Source organism: Bombina bombina, chromosome 2 (genome assembly GCF_027579735.1).
Source record: "Bombina bombina isolate aBomBom1 chromosome 2, aBomBom1.pri, whole genome shotgun sequence".
Classification (NCBI taxonomy): Eukaryota; Metazoa; Chordata; class Amphibia; order Anura; family Bombinatoridae; genus Bombina; species Bombina bombina.
This window is the reverse complement of record NC_069500.1, coordinates 426,811,242-426,831,511: the sequence shown is the minus strand read 5'-3', so window position 1 is coordinate 426,831,511 and position 20,270 is coordinate 426,811,242. Positions and strand designations below refer to the sequence as shown.

At 35.8% G+C, this 20,270-nt stretch overlaps 1 protein-coding gene across 2 annotated transcripts in view; it reads left to right on the top strand.

The window, feature by feature from the left end:
* The first annotated feature begins 4,269 nt into the window (after positions 1-4,269).
* KLHL22 (kelch like family member 22) overlaps positions 4,270-20,270 on the top strand; it is a 164,903-nt gene continuing 148,902 nt past the window's right edge. For both annotated transcript variants that reach the window (XM_053701977.1, XM_053701978.1), the window contains exons 1-4: positions 4,270-4,334; positions 11,281-11,615; positions 14,230-14,395; positions 18,676-18,900. In XM_053701977.1, the coding sequence (XP_053557952.1) occupies positions 11,389-11,615; positions 14,230-14,395; positions 18,676-18,900 (618 nt within the window). In that variant the 5' untranslated portion in view covers positions 4,270-4,334; positions 11,281-11,388. The remainder of the gene's footprint in view (positions 4,335-11,280; positions 11,616-14,229; positions 14,396-18,675; positions 18,901-20,270) is intronic.

Here is a 20,270-nt window from a genome sequence, read left to right as displayed (position 1 = left end):
TCTGTTCCATCGGTGACATCCAGATCGTCCGGGTCCTTGACGTCGATTGTCTTCCCTGGGGGGGGGGGGGGGAGATGTCGGGAATCTACTCTATTCCTCCCACCTATGACATCAGCCTCACTCTGAATCTATAAATCTTAACAACGCCCTGTTCCTAGTGCTTAGTAATTGAGACTCCATGTTCACAGCAGTCTTTACAACCTGAGCTCTCTACAGTGATTTTCTAAAAGTTCCTGATTTCCACTAAAGTAAATTGGTTCTTTACCTGCACTACTTCTAAGGAATCCTCAACATCCTAATAATCTATTTCCATGTGAATTGGTTTCAACAGGATTACTGCTTTCCAAACTACATCTATTTTCTCACCTTCTGGAAACTGCATCTGCAGTATTACAGTTCAGTCACCTACCGTTAAACTTTCAAACCATCTGCATTCATATTTTGGATTACAAAACCTACCTTTCAAGACTGTTCAAATTGCTACATTAACTTTCCGTTTGTAGCAAGGATCGGCGTGTGACATCACCTGTCACTCTTGCCTAACACTTTCGGCTCACGCCCACTAGCCTCCGCTCTACTTAGGAACTGCAGGAGCTGTACAAACGGACTTCAGCGTTACTCACCGCTGAGCTGTCAGGCATAACTGAATCCTCCTGTCACTTCAAGGATTACTCATATTCACTGCACCGTATCTCTTGCAATAACCAGAACGGAACTATCCTTTGCCAGGACTTAAGTAGAATCTGTTTCATTATATATTCATTATCAATCCACTTGATATAACAGAAGTTTTTGCCTGTCACTCACTATCTCTCTATGAGCAACCTTTGCTCCATTAATAAGCACTGCATCATAGAAGTCTTGTAGTAGATTGAATAACCATCTTATATCAATCTGACTCATATATTAATAATTTCCACTCTTGACAATTGCTATTGATTTTCAATATAAATAGTTTATTCCTTGAGTTGTACAAACATAATTAAGTCTACAGCTGTATAACATGTTACTGAATAGTAACAACTCAGGGCTGGGAAAAGATCCTGACAATTAGTTATATTGTAACTATTTTAGGGTTTATTTTATAGGTAAGTTTTTAGTTTTAAATAGGAATAATTTAGTTAATTATAGTAATTTTATTTAGATTTATTTAAATTATATTTAAGTTAGGGGGGTGTTAGGGTTAGACTTAGATTTAGGGGTTAATAACTTTAATATAGTGGCGGCGACGTTGGGGGCGGCAGATTAGGGGTTAATAATTGTAGTTAGGTTGCGGCGACATTGGGGGTGGCAGATTAAGGGTTAATAAATATAATGTAGGTGTCGGCGATGTTGGGGGCAGCAGATTAGGGGTTCATAAGTATAATGTAGGTGGCGGCGGTGTCCAGAGCGCAGATTAGGGGTTAATAACATTATGCAGGTGTCGGCGATGTCGGGGGCGGCAGATTAGGGGTTAATAAGTGTAAGATTAGGGGCGTTTAGACTCGGGGTTCATGTTAGGGTGTTAGGTGTAGACATAAATTTTCTCTATAGGAATCAATGGGGCTGCGTCAGGAGCTGAACGCTGCTTTTTTGCAGGTGTTAGTTTTTTTTCCAGCCGGCTCTTCCCCATTGATTCCTATGGGGAAATCATGCATGAGCACGTTTAGCCAGCTCACCGCTACCGTAAGCAGCGCTGGTATTGAGGTGAGATGTGGAGCTAAATTTTGCTCTCCGCTCACTTTTCTGTGGCTAACGCTGTGTTTGTAAAAACCTGTAATACCAGCGTTGTCTGTAGGTGAGAGCGATGAGCAGAAACTGCTCGTTAACACCGCACAGCTTTACCGCAAAACTCATAATCTACCCGAATAAATGTAGATAAAGAAAATCTGTCCATAAATAATAAAGATAGTGTTGACATTGAAATGCTGATAAGAAAAGAATTTAAAAATATATTGAAGTGTCTACAAAAAAGTGCTATAACATTTGTTTGCAATGTTTAAGTTATTTGATTTGCATTTTATAAATTTAGTAAAAGCAAGAATTTAAAAGATTCTTAGAAGAAATAAATGTAGATAAAGCAAAATTCTTTGCATAAATAATGAACAGAGTGTTTCCATGGAAATGATGATAAGAAAAGCCTGTAAAAATAGAGTCAAGTGTCTCCTAAAAAGTAATATCGCATTTGCTTGACATGTTTAATTTATTTTGTTTCCATTATTTCTCTTTATTAAAAGCAAGTATTTAAAAGATTTTGAGAAGCAATTAATGTAGTCAAATAAGTTTTATTTATATACATTCATTTATTCACAGAATCTTTGAAATCCTTGCTTGGAATATAGATAAATAAATAAAATCAAATAATTAAAAGATTTCAAATGCGATACTTCGTTTTAGGAGACACTTTTTCAATACATTTTTACATGCTTTTCTTATCAGCATTTCCATTGCAACACTACCTTTATTATTTATGGAAATAACTTTGATTGATATACATTTATTTATACATTTATTGATTATTAAAATCTTTTAAATCAACGCTTGTAATAAAAAAAAAAAATCTAAACCGAATAAATGAAAGATTGCAAATGCGATACTTTGTTTTTGGATAAACTTGACTATATTTTTACAGGGTTGTAATTATCATAATTTCCATGGGAACACTAACTTTATTATGTATGGAATGCTATTTTCTATGTCTCCATTCATTGATTATCGGAAGCTTTTTAATCCTTGCTTGTAATAAATAAAACAAATGGAAACTAAATAATTGAAAGATTGCAAATACGATACTTCGTTTTAGGATAAACTTTACTATATTTTTACAGGCTTTTATTATCATTATTTCCATGCCATCACTATCTTTAGTATTTATGTAAAGAATTTTTAGTAACATAAATAATAAAGATAGTGTTGGCATGGAAATAATGTTAATAAAAGCCTGTAAAAATATAGTCAGGTTTATACTAAAACGAAGTATCGCATTTGCAATCTTTTAACTATTTAGTTTCCATTTGTTTTATTTATTACAAGAAATTATTTAAAATAGATAGTTTGCTAAATCATTTATAAAGCAAGATTGCAAATAAGTAACATTAATATATTATTTATCTATTGTTGGTCACTATATAGCAAAATTCAGTTTAATATATAATTGCTTACTTTTGTGTGAATAGACAGAGATCTCCTAAATAACTCCGTTTGACGATGACGATAGATATGGAATTCTCATTGAAAGTGCGCATGCGGCTTCTGTGAACGCGTGAATTGAGTGACAGCGAGTTTAATGTATAACACAAGCGCAATAGAACTAGTGGGAGTGTATCATTGCGATAGAGGCGCCAATGGGGATACCAATCCGTTCGATACGGATGAAATCATCACGATTGTCAGAATTTTTTTTTACTGCAGGTGGAACGGTGGTAGTCTACGGGACACGGAAAAAGTAAATTACACATGTAATAAATGGATTTAAAAAAAAAAATGATGATATTTTGGATATACATTGCATTGAAAACGAACAATGACATAAACGTTACTTTCACTTTAAAGGGACACTGAACCCAAATTTTTTCTTTCGTGATTCAGATAGAGCATGCAATTTTAAGCAACTTTCTAATTTACTCCTATTATGAAATTTTCTTCATTTTCTTGGTATCTTTATTTGAAATGCAAGAATGTAAGTTTAGATGCCAGCCCATTTTTAGTGAACAACCTGGGTTGTTCTTGCTGATTGGTGGATAAATTTACCCACCAATAAACAGTTGTTATCCAGGGTTCTGAACAAAAAAAATGTTTAGATGCCTTCTTTTTCAAATAAAGATAGCAAGAGAACTATGAAAAATTGATAATAGGAGTAAATTAGAAAGTTGCTTAAAATTGCATGCTCTATCTGAATCACAACAGGAAAAAATTGGGTTCAGTGTCCCTTTAAAAATACTACTGTAATATACTATAGATTATGCTTTACACTGTTAACTAGGCACAATGTTCCTAAAAGAACCTTTAGGTCTGCAGTATCAATGAAATTACATCACCTGTCAGAAAATATTGCTTTAAACGTACAACTAATTAAACTTAGAAACGAAGCAAAAAAACACCAGCCTAGAATATTTATAAAGTGTTTACTTTTTATATTTGCATTTATTACTTAGGCACAGTGACTATAACCAACAGATTCTGTCATGTGATATGACCTAAGCATCACATGTTTCCCATAGTTCGGCAAACATCAAACTCAGTAGTTGCTACGGGTAACGCTCTGTCATTGGCGGTGCCATGTTGACGGAAGTGACATCATGGGCCAGATGTTGGGTAATACAAGTCAGGTTTTGTAATCCGAATTGCAAGTACAGGTAAAGTTACTGAGTCCGGCGTAACGTGAGATGGGTTAGTATTGATTAAGAAAAAGGGTTATAGAGCGAAGCAAGTGCCGTTGTATCAGAAATAAAAACACAATTATGTTGACATGCATGCTCTGTAAATATGTTGGGGGGGCGGTTTACTTTCTACATCATGATCATATATAGTCCTGGGTGACGGTAGCAAAGCAACGCGGAACGGTGGATGTGTCAAGCAGCAACTTTTCTGCACATCCTGAATAACGGAGTAGATGTAATTTATGTTTTGTAAACATTTCTCATTTTGACGTTTCAGATTGTTTCTGTAGACAGTATTATTATTATTATTATGATCATGGGCCTCTGCAGAATAAGTTCCTGTGGGGACGCAAAAAATTGAAACGTGCAGATAATAAACAAATATCACACACATCAGTGTTCTCCCCAGGACCCTTATAGTGGGAGCACCACACGTCTGATTTTACTGACCACCCTGCTAAAATTTACTTCGATTAAAATGTTAAATTTTTATCCAGACTCCTAACTTATAAATGAAAATAGGAGCATATTGTTTTATTTATTTTGACTCAAATCAAAATTAAACAAAAAAGAACAAACATAAGTTAACGAATACATATAAAAGCCTAAAGCTGCTAACATTGCCTATGTTATAAAATATATATTTCCATTTTTGTGCTATTGGCAAAACTTTTTTTTTTTTAAATATTGTTTTTATTCAGTTTTAAGATAATACAGTAACAATAATGCACAGATATTATAACAGACTTAGGGTTAGCAATTGTACAACAATAAATTTCACTGGTAGACAGTTTAAAGTCTTTATCAGGATGTCTCAGGCTAACAGTTCCTTCACATGTGTGCTAAGGTGTGAGGAATTTATAGTCTCTGACATATGTAAATAACATACTTTTCCCCCTTTGGGCTCGAAGTGGGGACATCCAGAGCTTATAACTCTACAAACTTGGAGCGTTAGTCCTGTCTACAAACAGCTCATAACTTGACAATTGCCTTCCAAACAATTAAAGAAGGACAAAACAAAAGAGAAACAAGAGTTAGGGAAAGTAGGAAGGAAAGATCATAAGGGGATAGAATACTGTACCTAAGTATTTTCTGCGCCGGCTGAGCTTGAGACATTATATGATTACTCTTCTGATTGTGGGGGGAGGAAAGTGTCCCTTCCTGGGTTAGTCTTTTCGCTTACAGTTATCATTATACAGGTGGCCCTAGTTTTACAACGGTTCAATTTACACCGTTTCAGAATAACAACCTTTTTTCCAGTCATGTGACTGCTATTGAAAAGCATTGAGAAGCAGTGCATTTATTAAAATAGCCAGTAGGTGGAGCTGTCCGCTTGTGTTGCAGCCAAGCCAAGCAAGCTGAAATTAATCAGTTTAACCAGACCTGAGCTATCGAGCAGATTTCAAAGGAACAAGATCTTCCTGTCTATAAATCAGTCCAGATTGGAATGCATAGAAATAACTGTTTGCTGAAAAATGCAAGTGAAGTCTGTGTTGTGTGATTATTTTATTAGGTTTATAATGCTGTTTAGAAAATGTTTTTGTTCATTTAACTTAGTTTAATTATTTATTTTGTGTTGTTTCATTATTTTATTAGGTTTATAATGCTGTTTAGCATGTAAAGTCTTCATTTTAAAGCTTTAAAAATAAATAATGTATTAGGTGTTACTTATGACAATTTTGAGAGGGGCCTGGAACCTATCTCCCTCACTTCCCATTGACTTACATTATAAACTGGGTTTCAATTTACAACGGTTTCGATTTACAACCATTCCTTCTGGAACCTAACCCCAGCGTAAACTGAGGGCTACCTGTATATAAAGGATTCCCACAAAAACATCATATCATGGTATAGAGCTACTGGCAAAACTTTTAAAAGGACATGAAACCTAAATTGTTTCCTTCATAATGCAGATAAATCATAGTTTTAAACAACTTTCTAATTTACTTCATTCTCATTGTATCTTTTCTTGAAAAGCAGGGACGTAAGCTCAGTAACGTGCACGTGTTTGGAGCACTATATGGCCGCAGTTTTGCAAGAGCACTAGATGGCAGCATTATTTCCTGCCATGCAGTTCTCCAGACACCTACCTAGGCATCTCTTCAACAAAATATACCAAGTGAAAAAGCAAATTTGTTAACAGAGGAAGGGGCAGGACCTAATGCAAAAGTTTTTTGCCTGTCCCGGAAACTCACTCCCCACCACTGTACATTGCATGGTGGGATTATAGTCCAGAACTGCAGTGGCACAATACTGTGTGTAATAGTAAACTATATACAGTATTACATCATATTATGTAACTCCAAGAATAATGTGCTTCATCCTCTAAAACATTGCTAGCTATTCAGGAGGATTTAAAAAAACAAACAAGAAAAAAAAACAATAACATTCAAATGACTTGTTTTCTGTAGTCTGTACTTCAGGTGGGGAAGAAAATCCATGGGGTGGAGCAGATGCCCCCCCTGGACGTGCATGATTATGGTTGCCTAGTGTAGTATATAACTCAGGCAATACAGCAGAATGCTTCAAAGTTTATTATTAAAATGTCCAAAAACAGTTCGTACACAAACATACATTTTAATACATAAATGTACTAAATGCAGGATGGGACGTGGTGCGTTAAAAGTAAAGTTACATGATTAAGTAGGAGCATGGGATTTTGAATAACTTTCCAAGTTACTTCTATCTAATTTGCTTTGTTCTCTTGGTATCCCTTATTAAAAAGCATAACTCTAGGCTCAGGAGCAGCAACACACTAATGGGAGCTAGCAGCTGATTGGTGGCAGTACATATATGCCTCATTTAATTGCCTCAGCTGATCTGTTCAGCTAGCTCTCAGTACTACTTTGCTGCTCCTTTAACAAAGGATACCAAGAGAATGAAGCAAAGTTGATAATAGATGTCATTTGAAAAGTTGAGGAAACTAGAAGCTGAAAGGAAGTGCCTGGTATGTGCTATACTATACATAGTCTTGATAAAGGCTGAAACGCGTTAAGTTCATTGCAGCTCAAGTTTCCTATCGCCATATATTCCCTAACGGAATCCATAAGCCTAATATTTTAGGTATATGACACTTCTACATTATCAGTATTGCAATATATTTTCTTTTTGTTAGGTAATACAAATAATGGATTCACATCAGGATATTTAAAAGGATTTTCATTTTTTAATATTTTCAGAATTTTGTATACCTTTTTTTTCCTATTTTTGCAAGGGCAGTTACCATTAAGGATCGTTTCTTCTTTTGGACACTTCATTTGGGACTAAGGGGCCGATTATATATTCCTCGCCAGGTCAGATGTGGTTTTTCATGCTGACCCTCAAGGGGGGTTGGCTTGGTGGAATTATCTTAAAAAAGGGTCAGTTCCTGCAAGATGTCTCCTATTGAAATTAATGGAGCTAGCTGGAATAGTAAACTTTGCTGTGTAAAGCAAAGTGAGCAGGGGCACATTACATTACACTGCTTTTTGCCTATAGCATCATACAATCACCTCTATTTTTGTATGCATGTTTTTTTTCTATTAAGGTGTTAAGTATTTTGATAAAAGCTTGCCATCTTTTCAGTTGCGAGAAAAAACTGTGAGAACTGAAGGGCGGAGACGTTTAGAGAATGATTCTAGGATTTGAGAGAAAATTTCATATGCGCCCATGAAACGCCCATGTTCAGCCCATTTTACGAAAAAACAACAATTAAAGGGACCGTAAACACCTGAATTTTTGTTGTTTAAAAATGTAGATAATCCCTTTATTACCCATTGCCCAGTTTTGCATAAGCAACACAGTTATAATAATATACTTTTTACCTCTATGATTACCTCGTATCTAAGCCTCTTCAAACTGCCCCCTTATTTCAGTTCTTTTGACAGACTTGCATTTTTAGCCAATCAGTGCTGACTCCTAGGAGCTTCACGTGCCTGAGCTCAATGTTATCTATGTGAAACACATGAACTAAAGCCCTCTAGTGGTGAAAAACTGTCAAAATGCTTTCAGATTAGAGGAGGCCTTCAAGGTCTAAGAAATTAGCATATGAACCTCCTAAGTTTAGCTTTCAACTAAGAATACCAAGAGCAAAATTGGTAATAAAAGTAAATTGGAAAGTTGTTTAAAATGACATGCCCTATTTAAATCATGAAAGTTTTTTTTTTTTACTTGACTGTCTCTTTAAGCTTTGTATTTTGTACTTTTAAATACAAATTTCTATGTGTTTTTTGCACATCCAGTGTACTTAAATAATGATTTAAGCTGTGCCTATTTAATTATGATTTATTTCTGTGTAATTTACATACAAATTTTTATGTTTTTGGATAAAATAAGTTTTTTTGGTGAACAATTTTGTTATGATTTTTGATGCACCTTAACAATACAATTTTTCCCCTGCATATTTTTAGATGAATGGTTCAATTATTCGTTTTGTATGATTTTTAAATTATGAATTTAATTGTGCACTTTTGTAATGTATGCATCTCCTTCCCAAACAAAAATGGCATGCGGTATATGCCCCTTTGCGAGACACCCTGTTTTCAGGGAAAAAAGTGGCTTTAGATCATTCCACCAGGGAAATAGAGCATTTTTAAATAATCTCGCCAGCACAGAGACCTTTAGATAATCGGCCCCTAGGTTACTTTTGAAATTTACATTCTATACATCACACAGCATTGACTTTATCTATTTTCCACATAATTACACGCTTTGGATCCCCATACATACACACATACATATATATATATATATATATATATATATATATATATATATATATATATATATATATATATATATATATACAGTATATATATATAAAAGAAAGTCAGATTTTTTAAAATTTTTATATATGTGCATATATCCAACCAATACTAAGGGTATTATTTTTTTTTATATGTTTTAATAATACTATGTTTTTAATATATTGAGCTTAATACATTTGTAATTTTATTTCACTGCAAACTACTATCCATCCCAGGCGCTCCCTTTCAGCTTTTAGTTTCTGTTTATATTTGAGATTTGGTTAGGTAATCTCTTTTTGGGTAGTTTATTTGGTCATACACTTTAGCGCTATAATACTCTACTTATATAGTTGTCTCAAATGATATGCTCTATCTGAATCATGAAAGAAAAAATGTGAGTTTCATATCCCTTTAATGTTCCTTTAATTATAACATGATCACTACCACATTAGGTATTTGTTATTCTGTAGTGCTGTATAAGGAGATTCCCTAGTACATGAGACTTGTATATCATAATACATACACATATTTTTATATAGTTCAGCGGTAGTGTGGTTGCTCACTGGGGAAGATCAATATAGCCACATGGTTGAAGTAAAGTTATAGATTATGTGTAGAGAACAAACGTTTCCTTGGACATTCCAAAAGTTATTTAAAGGGACAGTCAATTTAAATCCGTATGACAGAGCATGCAAGCAACTTTCCAATTTACTTCTATGATCAAATTTGCTTTGTTTCTCTTTTTATCCTTTGTTGTATAGCATACCTAAGTAGGCTAAGGAGCAGCAATGCAGTACTGGGAGCTAGCAGCTGATTGGTGGCTACGCATATATGCCTCTTGTCACTGACTTACCAGATGTTTTCAGCTAGCTCTTAGTAGTTAATTGCTGTTCCTAAGCCTACCTAGGTATGCTTTTTAATAAAGGATACCAAGAAAACAAAGCAAAATAAATAAAAGAAGTAAAATTGAAAGCTTTTTAAAGTTGCATGTTCTATCTTAATTATGAACCTTTCATTTTGACTTTAAAAGGCCAGTAAAATAAAAATGAACTTTTATGATTCAGATTATGCCAGTGTCTCAACCGCGGTCCTTGAGTACCCCCAACAGGCCAGGTTTTCATTATAGCTGAACTAGAGCACAGGTGAAATAATCAGCTGATCAGTAACCATGGTTACTTACCTGCTCTCATCCATCAGATGATTATTTCACCTGTGCTCTAGTTCAGCTATATTGAAAATCTGGCCTGCTAGGGATACTTAAGGACCGCAGTTAAGAAACACTGGAGTATGTAATTAATACTTTTAAATGTACTTCTATTATTAAATTGACCTAGTTTTATTCTTTGTTAAAGAGTAAAACTAGGTGGGCGTATAGGAGCTCAGAAGTGTTCACATTTATTTAGTATTCTATGTCAGCAGTGTTTGCAACAATTTTTGTATCAATAAAAAACACATGCACACTCCTCAGCCTACTTAAGTTTACTCTTCAGCAAAGAAAACTATGAGAACAAATTTGATAGTAGATAGTAAATTGTGATTTTTTTTTTATTGCATGAAAATCATGAAAGTGTAATACTGACTTTACTGTTCCTTTAAGAGAATTCATGGTTTGTCTGCTGCAAAACATTTAAAATATAGTTGCTACCTAAATCTTATAGGCATCAGGTAGAACTTTCAGAAACCTGGGAGGAGGGTTTTATTGTGCAAATATCCCCCACCCATTGTTCCTTGTTTTTTTGTTTGTTTTAGTTTCTTTCCCAAGTGATACTATGGTCTCTTTCACTTTCATTATTATTCTATTGTTAAAGCTGGATTCATTTACGCTTAGCTTCAAGTTTTTTTTTTTTTAATTTGCATCTTACTGTTGTTTATAGCCTAAGTAGGAATTTGCCTAATGGTTGTGAGAAAACAGTAAGGCAGCGTGTTATCTGACTACATTTAATTTTAATAAATCTGACTGGATTTATTATATGTGTTTTACCTATGCCCTGAATCTTGATTTTCTGCATTATTTCCTGTTGACTGAGTGTGACTAAAGCTGTAGTTACAATGACACATTTTCCTAATTTTGCAGTGGCGTAGGCCACTTTATTTAAGTGATTATTATAAGAAAAGGTGCTAACAGATACAGTTAGAATATCATGCGTGTAGTTGTTAAGTCTTTTTTCCTGTGTATTTCTAACTCTTCTTTCTGACAGACCTCAAGAAAGCAGTACAATCTGTGGCCTGAAAGGTTTCTGGTTTGTGCGTATGGATGGTCTCCTTGCTCAGATTTCAGTTCTGGGTCCTCAATATTTCTGCCAACTATGACGCAGGAGACGAGGAAGCCCAGCCAATGCTGGCCCTGGCAGGAACTAACAGTGACTCAGGGCACTAGCAAGACCTATAGGAGTGTGGACCATTCACAAACCCTCCTAAATGGACTTATGGGTCTCCGTGATGGAGGAATCTTGTTTGATGTTGTCCTGCAGCTTGAAGGAAAAAGTGTTGAGGCTCATCGTATTCTTTTGGCTGCATCTTGTGATTATTTCAGGTAAACTTCCTGATGTATTTGCAATAGTGTGTTCACAAGTTTTCTCCCATTTTGCTTAAACGCCTACAGATTTTACATATGTTTATTTATGCATAGTTAAACAAGTTTGAATTATCCTTCCATTATTTATTTTTCTCCATTTTCATGTAATTTAGCTCTGCAAATTGGGGATTTTCTAATTCTTAGAACTGTAAATGCACATTGCATAATTAACAAGGTTAAAGGAAGAGTTTACCTCAAATTTGTCTCCCCTTTAATTTGTTTCCGATGGTCCATTTTACCTGACTGAGGGTCAGATTATAAGTGGAGCAGTAATTAACGCTCCCGCTTGTGTCCTAACTCTGCTAGTAGTAAGATTTTTGTGTGCGTCGGGTAGCGATTGTATTACAGGTTGAAAGTAAATAGTTTTTGCTCGCATGTTAACACAATGCACGTAATAAGCCGAACTTAAAATTTTGCGCATGCTATAATGTATTCGCCCATAGAAGTCAGTGGAGCAAAAAGTACTCGAACGCAAACACGATTGCATATTATCAAGTGCACTAACCTGACATGAAAATATTATTTCACATTCCAATGTTCTTCACATAACAGAATATGTTCTATTTATTTATAAATAGCTATTTCTAAATATATCTGATGGTATCTTGGTACAATATATATCTAACCCGACATGCGCAAACACCCGCGATAAACCCCTTTTCGCTTGCTCGTAACTGTTAATGTGCCACTTGTTATCTGGCCATTGTTTACAAATAGCTTCTTTAACCTTATTTCCATTTTTGAAATAGCTAATTTATCCTGTGGTATCCCTACCTATACTGAAAGTTTCTATACTTAAAGTGAAGGTAAAGTTATTGTAACCAGCAATCGTTTTTATGTTGCTGTTATTAACCCAAATGTAGTCGCTAGGTTTTTTATTAATAAAAAATTATCTATTTTGTTCAATTTATAACTTTATTTCTCCTACCGTTCCTTGAATAATCTCCTCCCACGCTCCATTTCCTGGTTTATGACACACTGACGTATAGAGCGGTCCCACCCGCTCTATACGTGTTTAGCATACTCGTGCACATCGAGCACGGATTAACCGCGCATGCGCATCATTTATGGACCGGCAGCTCCTTCAATGACTAAAACCCAAAATTTATAATGCGCATGCGCAAAACGAGGACGCGCGCTTGCAAATTGCGGAGGATAAATTGTCACGCATGCGCATGTAAACCAGGATGTTTATGACGAAATTTGACGGCCGCCTAACGGCCAGAAAATCAATTGGATCTAAGAGGCACGTGATAGTAATTTAGAAAAAATAAAAATGTACGGGTTGTTTATCGGAAAGCCGATTAGAATAGAAAAGCATTAGATATCACAGCTAATTTATGTTTTATAAAAAATTGATGAATTAAACTTATATTTATTTTACATCATCTCTCTAATTATTTGTAATAAGGACTTTGACTTTACCTTCACTTTAAGTTTAGGCTATTGACAAACAATGTAAACATAGCCAGCAGAAGAAATTACACTCAAAGTGGTGTATAGGAGAAATACGTAATAACATGTTAGTTTCCCATTGTTCTCTCTACATACTGGTTTTCAGACAGATATAAAATAAGGAAGCACATGTGTTTGTGTGATTTTACTGGCAGGCTCAACCCAAAGTAATGGGTTGTGATGTCACAGAGCAAATCTAGCTATTTCATATACATAAATAAACTTAAACAAGCAATTTCTTATACATTTTATACTCTTCAGCTGGAATAAAAGTAATTGGAAATCCATTAAATGACCACTCAATGCAGTAGAATTGCATAATTAACAAGTGTATTATAAAAAGACAATGCAATAACAACTACTCTGAATTTCACAAAAGCAGTAGATTTTTTTTTTTCTGTCAAATTTATTTTTCCTCTATTTCCTGGCCCACTGTATCATGTGACAGACATCAGCCAATCACAGACTAGTATACGTATACACTGTTAACTTGTGCACATGCTCAGTAGGATCTTGTTCCCCAGAGAGTGTGAATATACAAAGACTGTGTAAAATTTGATAATGGAAGTAAATTGGAAAATGTTTTAACCCCTTAAGGATCAGCGACGTACCCTGTTTGTCACTGGCCTTTTTTTGGGACTTGATTGTTTTATAGCGTGGTCTTGCCACCAGCGTTGAGACTGCTCTATTCCACAAAGCCTGCTGGAGGGAGTGCATTAATAGCGTGTTCTTGCTAGACTTGTGCTATTATGTCCTGAAAAAACCCTTAACGACCAATGACATACAGGGTACATTGTGGTCATTAAGGGGTTAATACTGCATGTTCTTTCTGAATCGTTATTTGGACTTGAGTGTTCCTTTAATGAAAAAAAAATATTTTACAGTACACTGTGGATTTTGGCTATTGAAAAACAACTGCATAAAACAAGATGCTTTAAACATGTCTATACTTAGCTAATATTTAATTCTGTAGCAAGGCAACAGAAATGTCTTTTACTTACAAGGTGTTTACTGCCCCTTTAATAATTGTGCTTATTCTGTTCCGTGCCATGTGGTATTGAGATCTAAAACCCTTTGCAATAAGCCATTTATAAATGTGCTTCATGTGTTACACCAGGGCGATGTTTGCAGGAGGTCTGAGAGAGATGGAACAGCAGGAAGTTCAGATCCATGGTATTTCTTACAGTACTATGTGCAGGATCCTGGATTTTATATATACATCTGAGATTGAACTTAGTTTCCACAATGTTCAAGAGACACTTGCTGCTGCTTGTCAGTTACAGGTGAGAAAGGAGAAGTTAGCGGTGGGAATACAGGCACTGGGGCATTTAGTAGCTAAAGGAAGATGATGTAATCAGTAAAACAAAGGTTTATGTTTGCTGTCACTGATGGAAACTGAAATATTCTTACTAGATAGACTGGAATATTAATATAAAGGGACATAAAACCCCAGATTTGTATTTAATGAGTCAGATTGTGTACACCATTTTAAACAACTTTCCATGTTACTTATTACATTTGCTTTATTCTCTTGGCATCTTTTGTTGAAGGACCAGGAATGCACTGCTGGGAGCTACCTGAACACATTGGGTAAACCAATGATAAGAGGCATATAAGTGCAGCCACCAATCACTAGCTCATTCTCAACAGCTGCTCCTGAGCCTACCTAGGTGTACTTTTCAACAACTTATAACACAAAGCAAATTAAATAGAAGTAAATAGGAAAGTTGTTTAAAAGTCTTTTTAAATATATAAATCCATTAAAGAATTGATTTATTGCGCTGCGGAATCTGTTGACGCTCTACAAATAACCTATAGTAATAAGAAGAAGAATGAAAATAGTATATGAAGGGTATAACCTACTAAACAAAATGTTAGCTATAAGTATCTGATCTCCTTGCAGTTACAAGGATTTACACACACACAATATATATATATATATATATATATATATATATATATATATATATATATACACAGTATATATACATATATATATATATATATATATATATATATATATATACACAGTATATATACACAGTATGTAGTATGTATGTATGTATATATATATATATATATATATATATATATATATGTGTGTGTGTGTGTATATGCACTACTGTGCATGCGTTTTGGGCAGCTGTAAACCAAGTCAACTAAATCATGCACATGAGGTTAGTTCTTGACATCACAGAAACAAGTAGAGAATTATTGTTTGCTTAAAAACTGCAGCTTGGACTAGGTGCACAATCCAGGTTCTGGGTAGCCTTAGAGTATGCATCCCATAAGCTGGGTGTACACATGTTATAACGGGTTTATTGATTGATGATAAACTGCTTCATAGTCACAGGTCCATATTCTATATGAATAATTCTGATTGGGTCATTTATTTTTAAATCAAAGGTAACCAAAAACTAATGAAATAGCATTAACATAACCTGGATTTACAATATGTTACTACTGTTTTAATAGTCGATAATCACTTTTTACCTTAGGAAGATACTGTGACCGTCTGTGTGATAATCACTGACTTAAAGGGACACTAAACACATGCTTAAAATCCTTAAATCTTGCTCCTTCTAATCAATCAAAATGAAGTTAGCATGAATGTCTATGCCCACTTGTCATCTTACCCCAAATTGTTCAAAAAAAGTGTTTTCAATAACAATGGTATACCTGTGCTCTATGGGTGTATGCATGCCGCCATATTGTGACGTGCGTTACACACAGGTACACCAGTCACACATGACACGCACGCATAGTGTTCTATTATGTATTTGCTGCTTAGAAGGAATCACATCTGCAGCACACGCTCACTGTGATGCATACAACAGCAGCACATGTGATTCTTGCAGAGTGTGTGCTGCAGTGTTTGTGGAGATAATCTAATAGTAATAAGAATAATAAACACAGCAATACATAAGTTAGTAAATGCGGCGTCATGAACAAGAATTGAAAGTAACAAGCTCTGGGAAGGAAGGGGGAGATCAGTCCAGAAATAAACGATACGTCTTGCATAGGAAAATACAAGCTCCGGTTATACCGTATACAATGGTTGCTAAGCACTCCTGACCCTGCAGTGCATAATACTGCACTGGGAGATCCTTACCCTTCCAGCCCGAAAGTTAGATTACACCTTGGGATCAAAGCATGACTCCACACGCCCGCTAACAAAAGGCAGCCTAGTCTGTCACTGCCAGGGAGCGTTTGCAAACTCCACAACTGCAGCCTGTAACCAGCGTCTGGAAACTCTACATACTGGGGAGCATGTTCAAACTAATGTCAATCACTTAGCCGGCTCCCTAGCTATATAGATATAGAAGCTACACACTTGAGGATTGTTGTAGTAGAGTACATACCGGACACTATGATCTGATTGGTGCAATATCGCCAGACGCCCCCTTCACCTAGTTGTCAGATGAGCAGTGTGAAAAGGTTTTGTAGCACATTACCACTATTATCGAATCTGGTCAGTAACATATCTATATCAATTTGTATTAGCTCAAACAACATTTTCATGGGCCAACCATGTCATCTGTTTTACGAACATCTTTGAACTACCCATTGAGTGAGATCACAGTACATAGGGGCGTTTACTTAGACAATGATCCGATTGGTGCAATATCGCCAGATGCTGATTCCATCTGATTGTCAGATCAGTGGTGAGAAAGAGCTTTCAGCAGTACGCCAATATTACCATCACTAATCTGATCAACATATTTTCAATAATCGGCATTTTTATAGTTCTAACAATAGGATAAAAAGTTGCATGTTCAAACTAATGTCAATCACTTAGCCGGCTCCCTAGCAGTATACAAAAAATACATCAAATATAAAATATGAAAAATACATCAAATGTCGGATACCAATTGATAGAGCCTAGATAATGGGATCTTTATGTACCATTCTATTAATATATTGTGTTTAAACAAAAATACAACATGGGATATGAATAAGTAGTTTAAATTATATGATGGCACTGAATGTATATAAACTTTTAACAAATACCCATTTTGTGAGCTAAGCATTCAATTTGCTATTTGTCATATTTTCACATGGATACATGGTACATATCCTTATGTGTCGCCATCCTATTTGATGAATGGTCTGGAGCTATTCTTAGTATAGATGACGTGATTAACTTTATCCTATTGTTAGAACTATAAAAATGCAGATTATTGAAAATATGTTGATCAGATTAGTGATGGTAATATTGGCGTACTGTAAGCTCTTTCTCACCACTGATCTGACAACCAGATGGAATCTGGCGATATTGCACCAATCGGATCATTGTCTAAGTAAACGCCCCTATGTACTGTGATCTCACTCAATGGGTAGTTCAAAGATGTTCGTAAAACAGATGACATGGTTGGCCCATGAAAATGTTGTTTGAGCTAATACAAATTGATATAGATATGTTACTGACCAGATTCGATAATAGTGGTAATGTGCTACAAAACTTTTTCACACTGCTCATCTGACAACTAGGTGAAGGGGGCATCTGGCGATATTGTATCAATCAGATCATAGTGTCCGGTATGTACTCTACTACAACAATCCTCAAGCGTGTAGCTTCTATATCTATATAGCTAGGGAGCCGGCTAAGTGATTGACATTAGTTTGAACATGCTCCCCAGTATGTAGAGTTTCCAGACGCTGGTTACAGGATGCAGTTGTGGAGTTTGCAAACGCTCCCTGGCAGTGACAGACTAGGCTGCCTTTTGTTAGCGGGCGTGTGGAGTCATGCTTTGAGCCCAAGGTGTAATCTAACTTTCGGGCTGGAAGGGTAAGGATCTCCCAGTGCAGTATTATGCACTGCAGGGTCAGGAGTGCTTAGCAACCATTGTATATAACCGGAGCTTGTATTTTCCTATGCAAGACGTATCGTTTATTTCTGGACTGATCTCCCCCTTCCTTCCCAGAGCTTGTTACTTTCAATTCTTGTTCATGACGCCGCATTTAATAACTTATGTATTGCTGTGTTTATTATTCTTATTACTATTAGATTATCTCCACAAACACTGCAGCACACGCTCTGCAAGAATCACATGTGCTGCTGTTGTATGCATCACAGTGAGCGTGTGCTGCAGATGTGATTCCTTCTAAGCAGCAAATACATAATAGAACACTATGCGTGCGTGTCATGTGACTGGTGTACCTGTGTGTAACACACGTCACAATATGGCGGCATGCATACACCCATAGAGCACAGGTATACCATTGTTATTGAAAACACTTTTTTTGAACAATTTGGGGTAAGATGACAAGTGGGCATAGACATTCATGCTAACTTCATTTTGATTGATTAGAAGGAGCAAGATTTAAGGATTTTAGCAGGCAGGTGTTAAGTGTCCCTTTAAATGATTGTACTATTTAATTCTATGAAGAAAAAATCTACAAAATGATGCAATAGAGTTAATTAGAAAATTCAATACACTGTTAATCTGTTATGTTTTTAAACACATAAATATATCTGATCTGTAGGTGGGTCTCAGTTTCAGTGTTTTAGCAGCCATTTTAAGAAAGAAGACGCATTATTCTGTCCTGATTGTTCTTGTAGATATCTGAGGTGATCAAGTATTGCTGCGACTTCCTCATGTCCTGGGTAGATGAAGAGAATGTCTTAGAATTGTACAAGCTGGCTGATCTTTTTCACCTGAACGTTTTTAGTGAACAGCTTGACAATTTTGTATTGAAAAACTTCATCACTTTTTCTCGCACCCAGATGTACAGGCAACTACCACTGGACAAAATATTCTCTTTGCTCAGCAGCAACAAGCTTGAGGTGAGGCAATGCATAGATATGTTTTAATGTCTGGTTTAATATTGTATGCACTGCATTACACAAGCAACATACTGGCTTTGAAAGTGATTAAGATTAGCACTGATACTTAAATAAAATACGAAACTAAACAAGGACATTTACTATAATCAGAAGGACAGTGCTGGATAAAGTGGTTCACAGGCCTTTCCTTTTTCTTTGCTTTTTAGGTTTTCCTTTGTGCAGAATTAGTGGTTTGTGCTATTATATTCCTGTCTTTCTATTACGCCCTAGTTTCCATGCTAACCTCTCCTATTAACATTTTCTCCTTCACAGTCCTTTAAGATTCCACACTGTTTTCCCTTACATTTTTGTCTTATCTTTCATACAGGTGGTGAGAGTCCATGATCCTGGGAATTACCCTTCCTGACCAGTAGGCGGAGGCAAAGAATCCCAAACTCCAAGAGCCCTATAAAACCCCTCCCACTTTTATGGTAACTAGTCTTGTATTTGCCTCCGCTGAAGGTAGGTTAAAAAAGAAGGCGCTCCAGATATGTTTATGAGAGGGATCCCAGATTGAGTTGAGGCCCAATTTTCCCCTCAGAGTGCTGCTGTTTGACAGATTGTTGTATTAGAGTATTGGGTAGTTGCACAATTACACCATGTTGGGAGTTAGTCACAAGTCTGCCACAGGTGTCGCAGGGACATCTCCTTTGCCACCTCCTGTTGGGACATCGGTATAGTCCAGTTTAATTTCCACTGCTGTTATGTTACAGCACTGGTTTGGTTTTCTACTGGATTATGTATTGTCTTCCAGTAGTTGGGTGCCTGTGGGTAAGTACTTTATTATTATTATTATTATTATTATTATTATTATGGCACTCATTTGAGCCTGTTAGGCTATAAAGTATTTATATTTATTTTCTGTGTATTATTATTTTTTATTTGTGTGGCTTCTTTAAATTTGCATTGCTGTATTCCCGTTTAAATTTTCTTTCTAATGACAGGGTGAGTCCACAGATCATCTAATTACTATTGGGATATTTACCTCCTGGCCAGCAGGAGGCGGCAAAGAGCACCACAGCAAAGCTTTTAAATATCACCTCCCTTCCCTCAAACCCCAGTCATTCTCTTTGCCTACGTTAGAGTAAGGAAGTGGTAAAGTTAGGTGCTGGAAAGATTCTTCAATCAAGATTTTATTATTTTATTTGCAGTACAAGTATGTGCTGTTTTTACTCCAGGGTGTAGCTGTAGTCCATTTCAGTCTCTTCAGTAGAGCATTGGTGGCTTTTAAGCAAAGGGAACTTGTGGGACATAATTCTCACTGCGCCTCCCTCATATTTAACCCTTTAAGGACACAGCTTTCAGTTTGCTCAATTGTTTTATGACGGAAA